Raw genomic sequence first — 13,752 nt, 5'->3', positions numbered from 1 at the left:
GCTACTGTCCTGCCTCATGCACGCGCACGCTCGGTACAAAACAACTGGAGAACTGCGTTGTACTCGCATTGGCATGAGATTGAAACACTTTTCTTCTAAAAACAACACAACGTCATCATGTTGTGTTGTTGATTGCACAAATAGGAGTAGCAACAATTCAGGATATACATTTTAGAATACACCGGCTGGTGGGAACCAGACTTAACGGAGGTCAACAGCTGACATCTGATACACACACACACACAATCTCTGTCTCTTTTCATCTTTGTTGACCAGAAAAAGCTGGAGAGCTGGAGGGTCTCTGTTTCCTGAGTCACTGCAGCACTGGAGTCACTCAAGCATCACTGAAAACACACACACACAGACACACAGACACACACACACACACACACACACACACACACACACACACACACACACACACACACACACACACACACACACACACACACACACACACACACACACACACACACACACACACACACACACACACACACACACACACACGAAGCTTCACCCTCTGCTCACCCTGAATTGTAATTTATAGGCGTTGTTGCCATGGCAGCAACCCTACACACCAACGCGGTGAACGCCAAAGACATTGGGAGGCATGACTTATGAAATATAGTAAACCTGACCACAAAAAAAAAAAAAAAATCCACACCATGGAACTCCTGGCAGACACAGGGGCACAAAGGCTTTGTGGGATTAAAAAACTAGTGCCAGAGGTGTTAAATAACGATGGCAGCATGCCAGTCTGTCGCCACAAATCATGGAAAGTCAGAGAGAACTGCAATCATTGCAAATATCCTATTTAAAGGGATCCTCCTGTTTTTACAAATGTGGCCTAAAATATTTGAAATGTACTTATTAGTAATGGTGCTCCGATCGATCGGCCACCGATCATTATCGGCCGATCTCCGTGGAAAAGTATGTGATCGGCGTTCGCCGATCAATGCCTTACATTGCCGATCACAAAAACTGATCACCTGTCCTGTAGCTCATACTTTGCAGCCGGCAGAGGCTCTGTGTGCAGTGTAGTGTCCCCTCCCCCTTTCCTTCACACTGCGCAGGTGCGCGGCGGTAAACCACAACAACAAACATGTCTGCCCTGTGGAGCTTTTATAAGATCAGTGAGAGTGATGTAAAGTTTGCATCCTGAAACACATGCAACGAAAAAATACCTCGCGGGGGAAGCACGTTAAAAGGCTTCAACACAACAAACTTGATCCGACTTTTGAAGAACAAACACTTGACAGAGGATGGTGAGTTTTCGAGGCTCACGGCAGACAAAGAAAAAAAGACTGCAACAGTCAGACGGCAGTTAACGCAGCCCACGCTTGGCAACACTCGTCCGTATGAGCGTCAGAAGGCTAAGCAAATAACCAGGAAAATAACTGAATTCATCGGACTAGATGACTAGCCCTTCTCAGTGGTGGAGGACACCGGGTTCCGCCGACTACTCTCTCACTTGGAGCCCCGCTACATGCTACCGGGTCGTAAATGTTTCACAGACGTAGCCCTGCCAGAGCGTGGATGAACACAGGAATAGACTCATGACCGAAAAAGCAGAGATGCTCCTCTTTATTAAAAATAATCTTCCCACAATGCTTCTCAACAAATCATAGACATTTGGCATGTGGAAATGCTGTTTAAGATATTTTTTTTTCTTCAAAGCAAACGCACTTTACGTTCAGTTGTGCTATTTTTCTGTTTCAAGGTCTTTAATACCATATTTATGTTATTTAAGTGACAGATGGGCTATTTTTTATTTATTTTATTTTTTTACATACGAAGCAACAGACCCTTTATATTTATTTTATAAATCATAAGAAAAGTAAGTACTAAGTAGTTTTTGATTTTGTTTTTTTTTTGACAAGGCACAACAGTTTGCTAAGCCATGTTCTCAGGCATTTTGATTTAGCAACTAATGATAGTTTATTTGAATTCAATCTGCATTTGACTTTGAATGTATCCTTTGTAACTTGACATGTTGTGAGATATACTTTTATTTATTTGATTTTCTGCACTATTCAGCCTGTTGAGAGCTTTAATGTTTTCAATCTGTTAAAGATTGTGTTACGATAGCAGGTCATTTTAACTGTTTTTTCAGTTGCTGCATTGTCCCTGCAAGGTTTTAGTATTTTTTCTTTTGAAAAAGTAAAAACATGCTTTTCTCTAAATCAAAATGATTTTATGGTTCTTTTTTCCAAACCGTCTAGCCGGTAGCACTCATCATACTACAATGCAAAATTTACAGCCAATCCATGTGATCGGTATTGGTGATCGGCAGCATAAAACCTGATCGGAGCATCCCTACTTATTAGTAGATCTATGTCTAACAAAACACATTATTACGCACTACATTCATTTTATTAACTTTTAAAAAATGGGACTACTTTACACTTTTAGAGCCTGTGTTCCACCATCTTGAAATAATGTGATTGATGATGTCACACGGCCCCACTGCCTGTAAACATCCCATTGTTTTCTATTGGAGTGAAACATTCAGCCTGATTTTTAGATCATTTAGCAGATTTGTCAGTCAAAATAACAACGTGTGCTGCTTTTAGTTGCTCTAAAGCAGTGGATTAATAAAGTCTAATCAAATGGGGGTTCGTGTACCCCTAGGGGTACGCGATGGCACCACAGGAGGTACTTCAGAGTGGAAAATTAACAAATAAAGTGTCAGTCTAAATGATAAAAAAAAAACTTATAGAAATCAATCTATTCAGGAGCCACTAAATCAGTGTTTTTCCAAACTTGGTGTCAGGACCCCATTTGGGGTCGCCTGGATATTAAATGGGGTCACCTGAAATTACTGAAACATTAAAATAGATTTTTTAAATTATTATTTGTTTTTTAACGAAAAACAACACAATTTTAAACAAGTGTTTTTCTATACTTTCACTTTGTGAAATATAAATCTAGTTAAATCTAAAAAAAATTTTGGGGTCGTCAGAAATTCTTGATATCAAAATGGGGTCACGATCCAAAAAAGGATGGGAACCACTGCACGAAAAACTGTTTCTTTTCACTTATTTACAAAATGAGATTCTTTAAAATGTGTTTTATCACTAGTTTATTACATCATTATGCTATATAGTCGGTTTAAGATTGTTTTCTAAGCAAAATGTTGTAGTTGGACGAAGGGGGACTTGGATTCAGAAATAAGAAAAATGGGTACTTAAGCTAAAAATCTTTGAGAACCACTGCTGTAAATAATCAGGAAAAGTTAAAGAAGTCAATGTAAACCTGTTGTTTCTATGACCACAGGGGGCGACAGTTCCCACGCTATGGTGGCTGAAGTTAGACAGTAATCACGGACTGTTAAATTGAGGTTTTGTTTATTTAGTGTTTTAATGTTTCGACTGTCAACTGTCAGTTCTGCTGATCGCCTTTGATGTTTCATTTGACTTCCATGTCATAGTTCCAGCCACTGGAACTAATAATAACGGACTTAAAGATGCACATGTTCTGAGGATAAAAGTCCTTTTTGGTGGGAGTCCTTCAACAGTCCGTGATTTACTCTCTAACTTCAGCCACCAGAGCGTGTCAGCGCACTGTTTAAGGGAGAGTAAAGGTCCTTTAAGAGAGCACTTCTTTATCTGTATTGGTTGTTTTCATGTTGCAACCAACTGGAATAGGTGCATATCACCACCGACACCCACTGCACATGTTTTATTTCATTACTCTATAAACAAAGCTCTTCTTCTCTGCTTCATTGCGTACCACAGAACCGCAGAGTGGGAACTGTTGCCCCTGCCGTCATAGATTATTTTTTTCAGGTCAACCGTATTTTCGGTAAACAAAAGAGGGTTACATTGACATCTTTAACTTGAACTTTTCCTGATTATTCAGAGCCAACAAAAACAACATAATATGGCAGCATGGTGCATAATAATGTGTTTTGTTAGGCATAGATCTACTCATCTGGACATGTCAAAGATACATTGTAAAAACAGTGGAGGATCCCTTTAAGGTGCACAGTAGGGCTGAAACAATTCCTCGAATAACTTGAATAATTTCATTAGAAAAAAGCTTGGAGGCTAATTCTCATCCTCAAGGCTTTGTTTAATTCAGGTCACCAAAGTCTGTGTCACGGCCGCTTTGTACGCGTCTCTGGCAACGTCATGTTTCACCCGGACTGAAGTAATTGACACGCATCATGTGCTCTCTGGCAATGGTGGAAGACGGGGACACCGGTGGTGTGTGAAAAAGACCGAAAATGTCTAAAGTGTGGGACCATTTTACACTAGATACTGTAATATGGATCCAGCCTACCATAACAGGACTTCCACAGGGCTGCAGTATCTACACGTGAACGCCACTTCTGCAATCGGACTTGGAGTCGGAGCCTCCACAAGGTCATGCATTTAAGCCTCTATTACGAGTTAATAGTGATGAGGCATAAGTAACGAGATGATCAATGCGCTAAAATCACACAACATTCTTCTTCACCTTGTGTGTGACGCTACAGAAAGACACGTACGTGAGCGCGCACACACCTCAAAACACGTCCTCACCACACATAACGTATTTATAAAAACAATACACTAAATGTGTAAACTAAAAACTAAATATTTATACAAAAAGTACACAAAACGACAACAGAAACGCACAAAAATATACAAAATGACTCCAGAAACACACAAAATGAGAAAATAACTAAATATACACAAAAAGACTCTAAAAAACATACATAACAAAAAATACACCAAATGACAAAAAAAAATATGAAAATGAGTAAAAACATAAAACTAAATATTTATACAAAGAATACACAAAACTACACCAAAAAAATACACAAAATGACTCCAGAACCACACAACGATACAAAAATACACACAATAATTTAAAAAACATACATTACAGAAAAAACACCAAACAACAAAATTATAAAAATGAGTAAAAAACAACAAACTAAACAATACTGATTAAAAAAATGCTACATAAATGCTAAATATGGACAGAGCCGCATTCATTAGCCATAGATTTACTTATGAGCGAGTTTATTGACTTTGTTGTACAAATCAATGTGTTTTTTGTCCCTCACAGTACGTCATACATCACAGTGGCGTATGAACAGCTGTGTCTGACAGCACCGTGGAGGAAGCTGCAGGTCTGACCACATGGTTATAGCAGTGGCTACACTATTTTACTTTTTTTAGTGGTACATCTATTTTTTGGCCTGGCATTTGTTTACTGTTAAGTTGAAGTGTTGAAAAATTATTTTGAATAAAATTTTGAGGAATAACTTACAATTGTTTGCTCAATTTAAGAGGTCTTTCATATTTCACAACACGCTATTGATATAGTTGTTTACAAAAACAAAAGTGTAATTTATCCTATTACTCGATGAAAAAAATTGACAGAATACTCACTGGATGGCTGCAGCACTAGTGCATGTGTCACGACGCTGCTGTAGATCAACAGGACGGAAAATGAAATGTAAAGATGTCCGAGTCTGATGAATAACAACATGGCAGCCCCGAGGAACGCACTCCTGAGGATTAAACTAGGCCACGCACAATATACCAGATGAAACATTCAGGTCCCTCCGTCACTCTGGAAATCTCACCAGGAACACACGAGCGGGAAAGCACTCAAGCGACGACGACGTGTGCGAAGCCTCGGGTGTTTTTTAGTCCTGATGACGAGTTTCGGGGCCGGCGGCCGCTGCTCATATTCCATCATTAGTTTCAGTGGATGATTAAATCCTGTCTGCTTCAGATTCTCTTCTTTGTGAGTTTAGGATTCCTGTTTGTGTCCACACACCCCGTCTGGTGCTGAGAAATTGATTACGCTCCCTCCTGTTTCCACTCAGGTGTGCCTCGTCTTCTGATTGCCTCCCTCCTCACAGTGTTGGTGCATTGTCCAGAACAGACGAGGGAAACTGGTTTTGCGCAGCCCTGGAAAACTCCAAATATTTACAAATATACTTGATGACAGAAACACACAAACTGAATGCAAAACCACACAAAAAAACAAGAACACACAAACTAACCAAAAACACACAAAACAATTAAATCACAAAAATGACAACAAAACAAGATTCCAAATATATATAAATAACTAGAATTAAATTACTGTAAAAACACACAAAATGACACCAAAACCACAAATAGACTGCAAAACCACAAAAAAATGACAACAAAGATAAATGAAATGACTCTAAAAACACACAAAACAACAACTAAACCACACAAAATGACTTCAAAACTAGGTGTCGACCGATAAGGGATTTTCAAAGGCCGATGCCGTTATTGTTTTTTTTTTTAATTCAGCCGTTGGTCGATATCTAAAGTCGATTTTGAAAGCCGATCATTGAGGCCAATATACTTTTTTTTTTTTTTAAAGCACAATGATTATGAAAGACAATTGAAACACTCATATGATAAATGTATATATTATAAATTAAATTAAATACACCAATAGAACTCCTAGCATTTATTGAACTTGCAATGTGCAAGTAGTGGGTTTAAACTAAATACCTGTTTTAGGTATAACCACTCACTCCTTCCCTCTGTTCACAGCCATCACCATTATTATACCTAAGCTTCACACTTGTGACCATATGCACAACTACAACATCACATCTCACTTTCACTTTAAAATAAACAACTCTTCCCCACACTTTCCATTTCCTACCTTGAGTCTCTCCTCCCTGTTCCCTTCCCCCTCACCCAGGTGTAACACTGCCCTCTCTTTTTATATCCTCCCTATAATAAAGTGTTTCTTACACTTCCTTAAAAGGGCTGGTGATGGTCAAAAAAACAAAAAACAAAAACAATTTTTTTTTTTGGCCGATCTTGAAAAAAGTCCATATATCTGCCCGATGTATCGACTATTCAAAAACACACAGAATCACTGCAAAACCACAAATAAATGACAAGGAAAACACACAGACTCCAAATATTTACAAAATGACTCTAAAACCACACAAAAATACACACTCCAATAACTTTTCCCACTGTGGTAAGACTTTCCTAAAAATGACATAAACGTATCTTTGTTTATTTGTTTTGTTCTCTTTTATCTGTGGTCGTCACACACCTCACCTCCCTGACAGTGGAAGTGTATTCATTGGGTCAAAGGAAAAAGATTCTGGGCTTTTATTTTGAAGGAGGTTTATTTATCCACCAGAGCTCCATGAATTCACACTGCTATATAAAGGAAACACATCTATTCTCTACTAACAGTAGATCAGCTATTCAAGGAAAGGCTGATTGGATAAGAAGGTGTTTTATGGATCTGTACTTTACTCCAGGATTTATTTACATTTTCACACAAACAGCTGCACTTTATTTCTACTTCTTGCAGTTTGTAGAAGTGCTTGGTCACTTGCTTTAACTCGTCTGAGGCGTTACGATGGAACTTTATGAGAGAAACTAGAGGAAGGAACGCGGCACAAGCTGCGTTGCCAGGTTGGCTTAAGTACGCGTGAAGGAGGCAGTTTAGGTCAGATTCTGATGCATTTTGGACACACACATTCACACGCATACACACATTAGTGCAAAGAAGAAGTGAACAGCACGGACCAACAGAGAAACCAGACGTTTGCGATGCTACGTGAACACATTATTTTGAAAGGATTATCTCTGATTTCCCAGCGTGAACATCTGACGACTCGTGCTCGCATTTATTATCCCAGTTTCATAAATGTGTATAAATATGTACGAGTATGTAACAGTGTGTCCAAACATGTCTCTCTGCTAAAGGAGAACTTATGTCTCAATGGAGATAAATAGAAAATAAAAAAACTAATTCTCATACAATATTGTTATTATTTTAGTTATTATTTAACGTTTTTTCATTCTTTCCTCTTTGTTAAACGTTTTATTCTTTTATATGATTTTTTTCTTTAATGGCTGTAACGAAAGCAATTTCCCCCTGGGATTAATAAAGGAATTCTGATTCTGATTATTGAGCAATACGCCAAAAACTGAACACACAAGTGGCCAACTCTGCGGGCGTTTCAATTTCCCAATTCCACTTTACTGCTGACATAATTACTGACTAACTGTTAGTCTAAATAGAGATTATTTAAAAGTAAATCTGGTACATAACTGTATTTTTTGATGATTCAGAAGGTGAAACAGTACGCTCAAATAATCCTGCTAAATCTCACGGGATGGATGGATGGATGGATGGATGGATGGATGGATGGATGGTTGAGTAGATGAATAGATTGGTACATAGAGAAGATATAAATAAATATTGCTACAATAACACAGAGGTTCTCAACCTTAGAGTCACAAGACACTTGGGGGGGGGGGGGGGGGGGGGTGTCAGATGCCTTCAAGAAACTAAAAATATATTTTTGCTTATTTATTTTAATACATATTTTAAAATGTATTTATCACTTTTTTTGCCATATTTTTGCTCCTATCAATACATTTTTGCTACATTTCTGACACTTCTACATCACATTTCAATGACTTTTCTGCACATTTTTTCCACTTTCTTTTTTTTCGTTTCAACTTTATTATTAAAATACACTTTAGTGCAATACAAATGTGCAATATAGTGAACAATAGAATATAAAATACAATGAATGTGCAACACAGAGATGTATATTCTGAAAAGGTATCATTTTCTCCCACCCCCATCTCCTAAAACTACGCCAATTCAATAAAAGTGAACTAATTACTTCTTGGAGGTTCAAAAACCTTGTGCTCACGTCTATATTTAACTTGCTAGCAAAGGGAATCTCAGTGTGGCGAACAGGAGGAAAAGCAGTAACACTACCAAGTCACCTCGGAAAACATTGTGGCAGGAAGTCCATCCACATAGTCAATCAGTGGTCTCCAAGTTGAGTAAAATTAGTTGAAAGACTCTCTCAATGTAAATTCATTTATTTCCAGTTTGAAAAGGGACATGATATCCCTCAGCCAAGATTTAAACCAGGGAGGAGGAGGGGCCTTCCAAAGAAGGAGGAGCTTTCTACGTGTGACAAGAGAGGTGAAAGCTATAACGGTTCTTTGTAGAGATGTAATGATTAATCGTAAGGCAGTTAAAAATCGATTCATAGGTATCACGATTGACATTGATACTTTGAAAATTGAATCGCAGTACTTTTTTTAAACAGCATGGGGTGCTATATATTTATCCCTGCTCTTGTCCAGTAGTGTACGTGGCGGGCGGAGTCTGCTACTACTTTCTTTCTGGACGCCATCTACTCTTAAACATGTTAATAAATGATTCCTTACCCCTTTAGCACTGAAAGAATATCTGTAATATTACGTGAATATCTGTAAAAGTCACGTTTTTCTATTAGCTCTGACTGCTAGCATAGCATCTCTTCTTCACTGCTAGATTAGCTGCATGCCAACCGACCACTGGGTTACCAGCGCCCTCTGCTGGTCAAAACAAATATCTGACGTAAATCAGTGCAATTACGGGTTTTTTTTAAAAGTCCAATTGTTAATCAGAATCAGAATCAGAATCAGAATCATCTTTATTCGCCAAGTGTATGTTGTACACACGAGGAATTTGACTCGGTCAACTGTGCTCTCTCCAATAGTGAAAACAAAAAATTTTCAACAATAAACAATCAGCTAGAAAAGATGAAAATAAGTATAAACATAAGTATAAATATAAACAGTAGTTAGACTAGAATGTGCAAATAACAAGATGATAATAATAATAATAATAATAATAATAATAATAGTATAAAAAAATAATTAAATAGATACAAAATAAAAATAAAAAAATAAGATAAAAGAAGGAAAATAATAGAAAAGAAAGATAATAATAAAATATAATAATAATAAAAGGAAAATAGTGCAGTAGAGCATTGATAAGTAGTGCAGTAGAACATTTAAATTAAAGGTATGTACATGAACATTCTCAGTGTCAGATTGATCCAAGGTTGTTATGTTTGGTTCCAGGGTTTTTTCACAGAAACAGGACTGACACTCTTTGACTGTTTAGTGTTGATCAGAGTGACAGCCTGGGGGAAGGCACAAAACACATTTTCAGTTGCACTTTTAAAAAGAAAAAGAACTATTATGCAGTTTAAACCAGAATTTAAATGAATCGGCTTCTTCTTCATTTGTATTATTCCTTTATTTATTTCATTCAAGATTTATTTTTAGTTAAATTGCATTGTTTTGAATAGTTTACCATGGGATTCTTTTGAAAAGGAAAAATAAATGGAAAATAGAACAGTATTTTACAGGACTATTTTTCATCCATCATTTGTCTACAGTCCCATTTTGTAAAATAAATCGTGAATCGAATCGTATCGGGAGTTGAGTGAATCGTTACATCCCTAGTTCTTTGTTTTTTAGTTATAGAAATTCCAACTATATTATCACATGAGGTGGTTATGTTGGTCTGCAGGATTTCAGAAACAGCCTCAAAGAATTTCTCCCAGAAATGAGTCAGTTTTGGACATGAGCACAACATATGTGTGAGATTACATGAGGCCTGTGTACATCTGTCGTTGACTTTGTCTGGATCAAATCTGGAGAGTTTTGCTTTCCTGTAACGCAGCCTGCGGAGCACCTTAAATTGTATAAGTCTATAGCTGGAAGATGAATGAACACCTTTCAGGGCTTCATTCCAGAAGTTCCTCCTGAACACAGTCCTGATTTTGTTAATAGCTGACTCATCTTTTGTCAACAGGAGGTTGTAAAAATAGAAGATATGTCCCTTTGGGAAGCTACGTGGCGTCAGTAGTAGGTCGGCGTCAGTAGGTCGGGGGATTTGAGGGAACTGAGGAGTTCTGACAAAGTATTTTTTCCACTTTCAACACATGTTCAGCACTTATCAACCCGTTCCACCATTTTTCCACCTAATGTCACATATGTTGACCCATTATTGTCACTTTTAACTTATTTTCACCATATTTCAGGCTTATTTTTGCCAATTTAACCACATTTACCACTTTTTCCGTCTGTCTGGCCACTCTAATTTGCAACTTTTAACCAATTTCTGTGGTTTTTAAAATCCCATTTTACGAACTTTTCCATCATTTTTGGTCACTTTCAACCCATTTTATTTCTGATTAAAACAAGGATTTACATATTTGAGATTTCTTTTTCTTTTTCAGTGAAATATCACCAAAAGGCAAATCAGCCTAAAGTTTTGAATGAAATCCTGCACAGCTAAGTGATGACATAGAGTGAGATGTAGAATTCATTTCTGAGCTAAATTTGGCGTATTCGTCCGTTTGCTGCACCTCTCGCTAAACATTCAGTCGTATGTTTTCCGGAGTAAAGTGTGCGTTTAAATGTGTGATATGAGGGCTTGATTTAAATAACGGAAAGAAAAAGATGGTTCTTTTTTTCCATTTCATAACATGAATTCTGTCTTTTCTGTCCGTTTACTGTCTTCACAGAAAATCTGAGGCCTTAAATTACTGACACATCATCAAAAGAACAGCACGCACGCAGAAAATTACACACGTTTGGCTTTTTTCTCAACTTTGCTTAATTCCAATGTGATTTCTGAACCATCGCTGCCATGCCATTTTTCTGTAAACTGCACATTCTGAGCTCATCTCTCCTGGTGTGACAGGCCTTCAGGGGGGAATATATGGACAGACCCTCCACAGCAGCAGACAGACAGAGAGCAGACAGGCCTCCAGCTCAATGACAACCACCACTGGAGCCACAAACATGCTCTGAGGCGTTGGAAGTTCCTACCCTGTCATTGTGGCAGTGTGAGCGTTAAGTACACTCAGCCTGAAGGTGTAACAACATCAGACGTGTCCTTCAAAAAGACATAAAGACACAAGCACTGCAATAGTACACAATGTTAGGATCCTTCTGCAAATTCATATTCATGCCAAATGTGCATTAAAATGCAAACAAATCTATATTCGGCACACACACGCACACACACACAGACACACACACACGCACACACACACAAATATATAATCACAGGGGAGCTCCAAAGCACTGAACAAAATATTCCTAATAAGCAAGAAGCAGGGGAAATGTGCAGCTATAACCAGATATTCAAACACACCTGTGATCTGTGTGTGTGTGTGTTCAAAGTAAGGAGGAAGTCATCTACAGTCATTGATGAACAAACTGATCAATGGCATGGATGAGGCTGCAGCAGCACATGCAGCTCCCTCCACTACCAGAGTCCGTTTAAAAAGAGGATAATTTAAGATCTCATTTGGTGTACAGTGTGAATTTTGGATAATGTTGTGAGTCACGGGTTATTTTTGGAGCACCATGAGCCGTAGCTGGTTTCTGCGTTGGCTGGATGTAGATACTGTATGCGTAGAAACGACACGACAAACACACATGTTGTCAGTGGATGCAGCAGCAGTAAAATGAGCGTCCCTGTTTAAAGAGTAGTGGCTGTGTGGTGTTAATTATGGTAAAAAGATTTCCTTGCTATGAAATGTGATATAAACTGTTATAATAATATAAACAGAATATGAATTTTAGTTTGCATCAGTTTGACTGTTAAATGTTATTTCAGGGGCTGGAAAATGCACTTTGGACGTGTATAATTTCCTCATGGCTAGAGATTTATTAATTTAATTAAAGCCGAATTGTGTATTTATAGAACACTTATGGAGGAAAATTATATATGGATATATGTATGAGTTTTTTTCAATAAAAGGTGATCATAAATGGTAAAAAGGCGGATTTTCTAACGGACTTCTGTGATTTGGTACCTGAGATCCAGCTCGGATGGAGAGGAGAATAATGGCCTTCCTACCTTGGTTAGCTGGGCTATCTTCTTGCTCATCTTCAGGTGCAGGTCCTGGGTATACTCCATGGTCAGGCCAGACGGGAAGGACGTGCTGGTGGACGAGGAGGTGAATTTTCCCTGACCGAGCGGGCAGTAGTGCTGCTGCTGCGGCTGCTGCTGCGGCTGCCAACCCGACCCGGTCGCCATCTTCACGGTGATTCTTGGCAAAGATGCGGAACGGGAAACCGAACCGGGATGTGACACTGTGGGCTTTTTGAAGGGCTTTCACCAGTAAAATAAAATGTATTAAAAATGAACCATTTCCACCTGGAGGAAGTGAAGAAGCAGCGGCATTGCCCTGCAGAGCTCCGACAGTTCAAGCCCCAGGAAGATGAAGCACCATCCCCGGTCCTCAACGAGCCTCTAGCCGGGCTGATGTGCGACGACACCCGGGCGCTCGGTCCGCCACCGGCTCGGTGACCTGGATGCCGGGTGAGTTAAGAACCGAAGCCGCAGGCAGCGACAGCTCCAGGCTGCATCCTGGCTCCGGTGTGCGGTGACGGGCGGAGGACGGACTCAGCAGCGGAGGCTCGCTCGCTCTCTCGCTCGGTCGGTCGGTCGGTCGCTGCTCCTCCGTTACCATGGATCACCTCAACTGACGGTGCTGCGTTCACGGAGCGTGGGAGCCGCGCTGCGTTCACGGTCCGTCACAAATACACACACCGCAGTGACAGCCACGGGAAAATATAAAGAATTATTGTAAATAAACCACAAATCCACAATTATCTAGCACAAATTACAAGATTAAAGATTAATTTATTTATTCAAACATGTTGAAAAACAAACAAACAAAAATAATATACAATATACAAAGTGCTCTGGCAAAAATTAAAGAGATACGGAAACGTATTAGGACCAATCTTGATGGAGAACATAATTATGGGCAAATCAAGATTAAAGTCGAAATGTCGAGATTAAAGTTGAAATTTCGAAAATGAACTCAAAATACAATATTGTGATAAAAGTCCAAGTTTTGCTAAAAAAAGTCAAATATACAGAAGATGACTAAAGTCGTCTTTGCGA

At 38.8% G+C, this 13,752-nt stretch overlaps 1 protein-coding gene across 2 annotated transcripts in view; it reads right to left on the bottom strand.

Moving 5' to 3' along the window:
• Positions 1-13,333, bottom strand: part of fam184ab (family with sequence similarity 184 member Ab) — a 135,579-nt gene extending 122,246 nt beyond the window's left edge. For both annotated transcript variants that reach the window (XM_028440546.1, XM_028440547.1), the window contains exon 1: positions 12,697-13,333. In XM_028440546.1, coding sequence (XP_028296347.1) covers positions 12,697-12,876 — 180 coding nt within the window. In that variant the 5' untranslated portion in view covers positions 12,877-13,333. The remainder of the gene's footprint in view (positions 1-12,696) is intronic.
• Between the last annotated feature and the right edge of the window lie 419 nt (positions 13,334-13,752).

This window comes from Gouania willdenowi (assembly GCF_900634775.1).
Source record: "Gouania willdenowi chromosome 24 unlocalized genomic scaffold, fGouWil2.1 scaffold_320_arrow_ctg1, whole genome shotgun sequence".
Lineage (NCBI taxonomy): Eukaryota > Metazoa > Chordata > Actinopteri > Blenniiformes > Gobiesocidae > Gouania > Gouania willdenowi.
The sequence above is the reverse complement of the archived record's forward strand: the minus strand, read 5'-3'. Positions and strand labels throughout refer to the sequence as shown.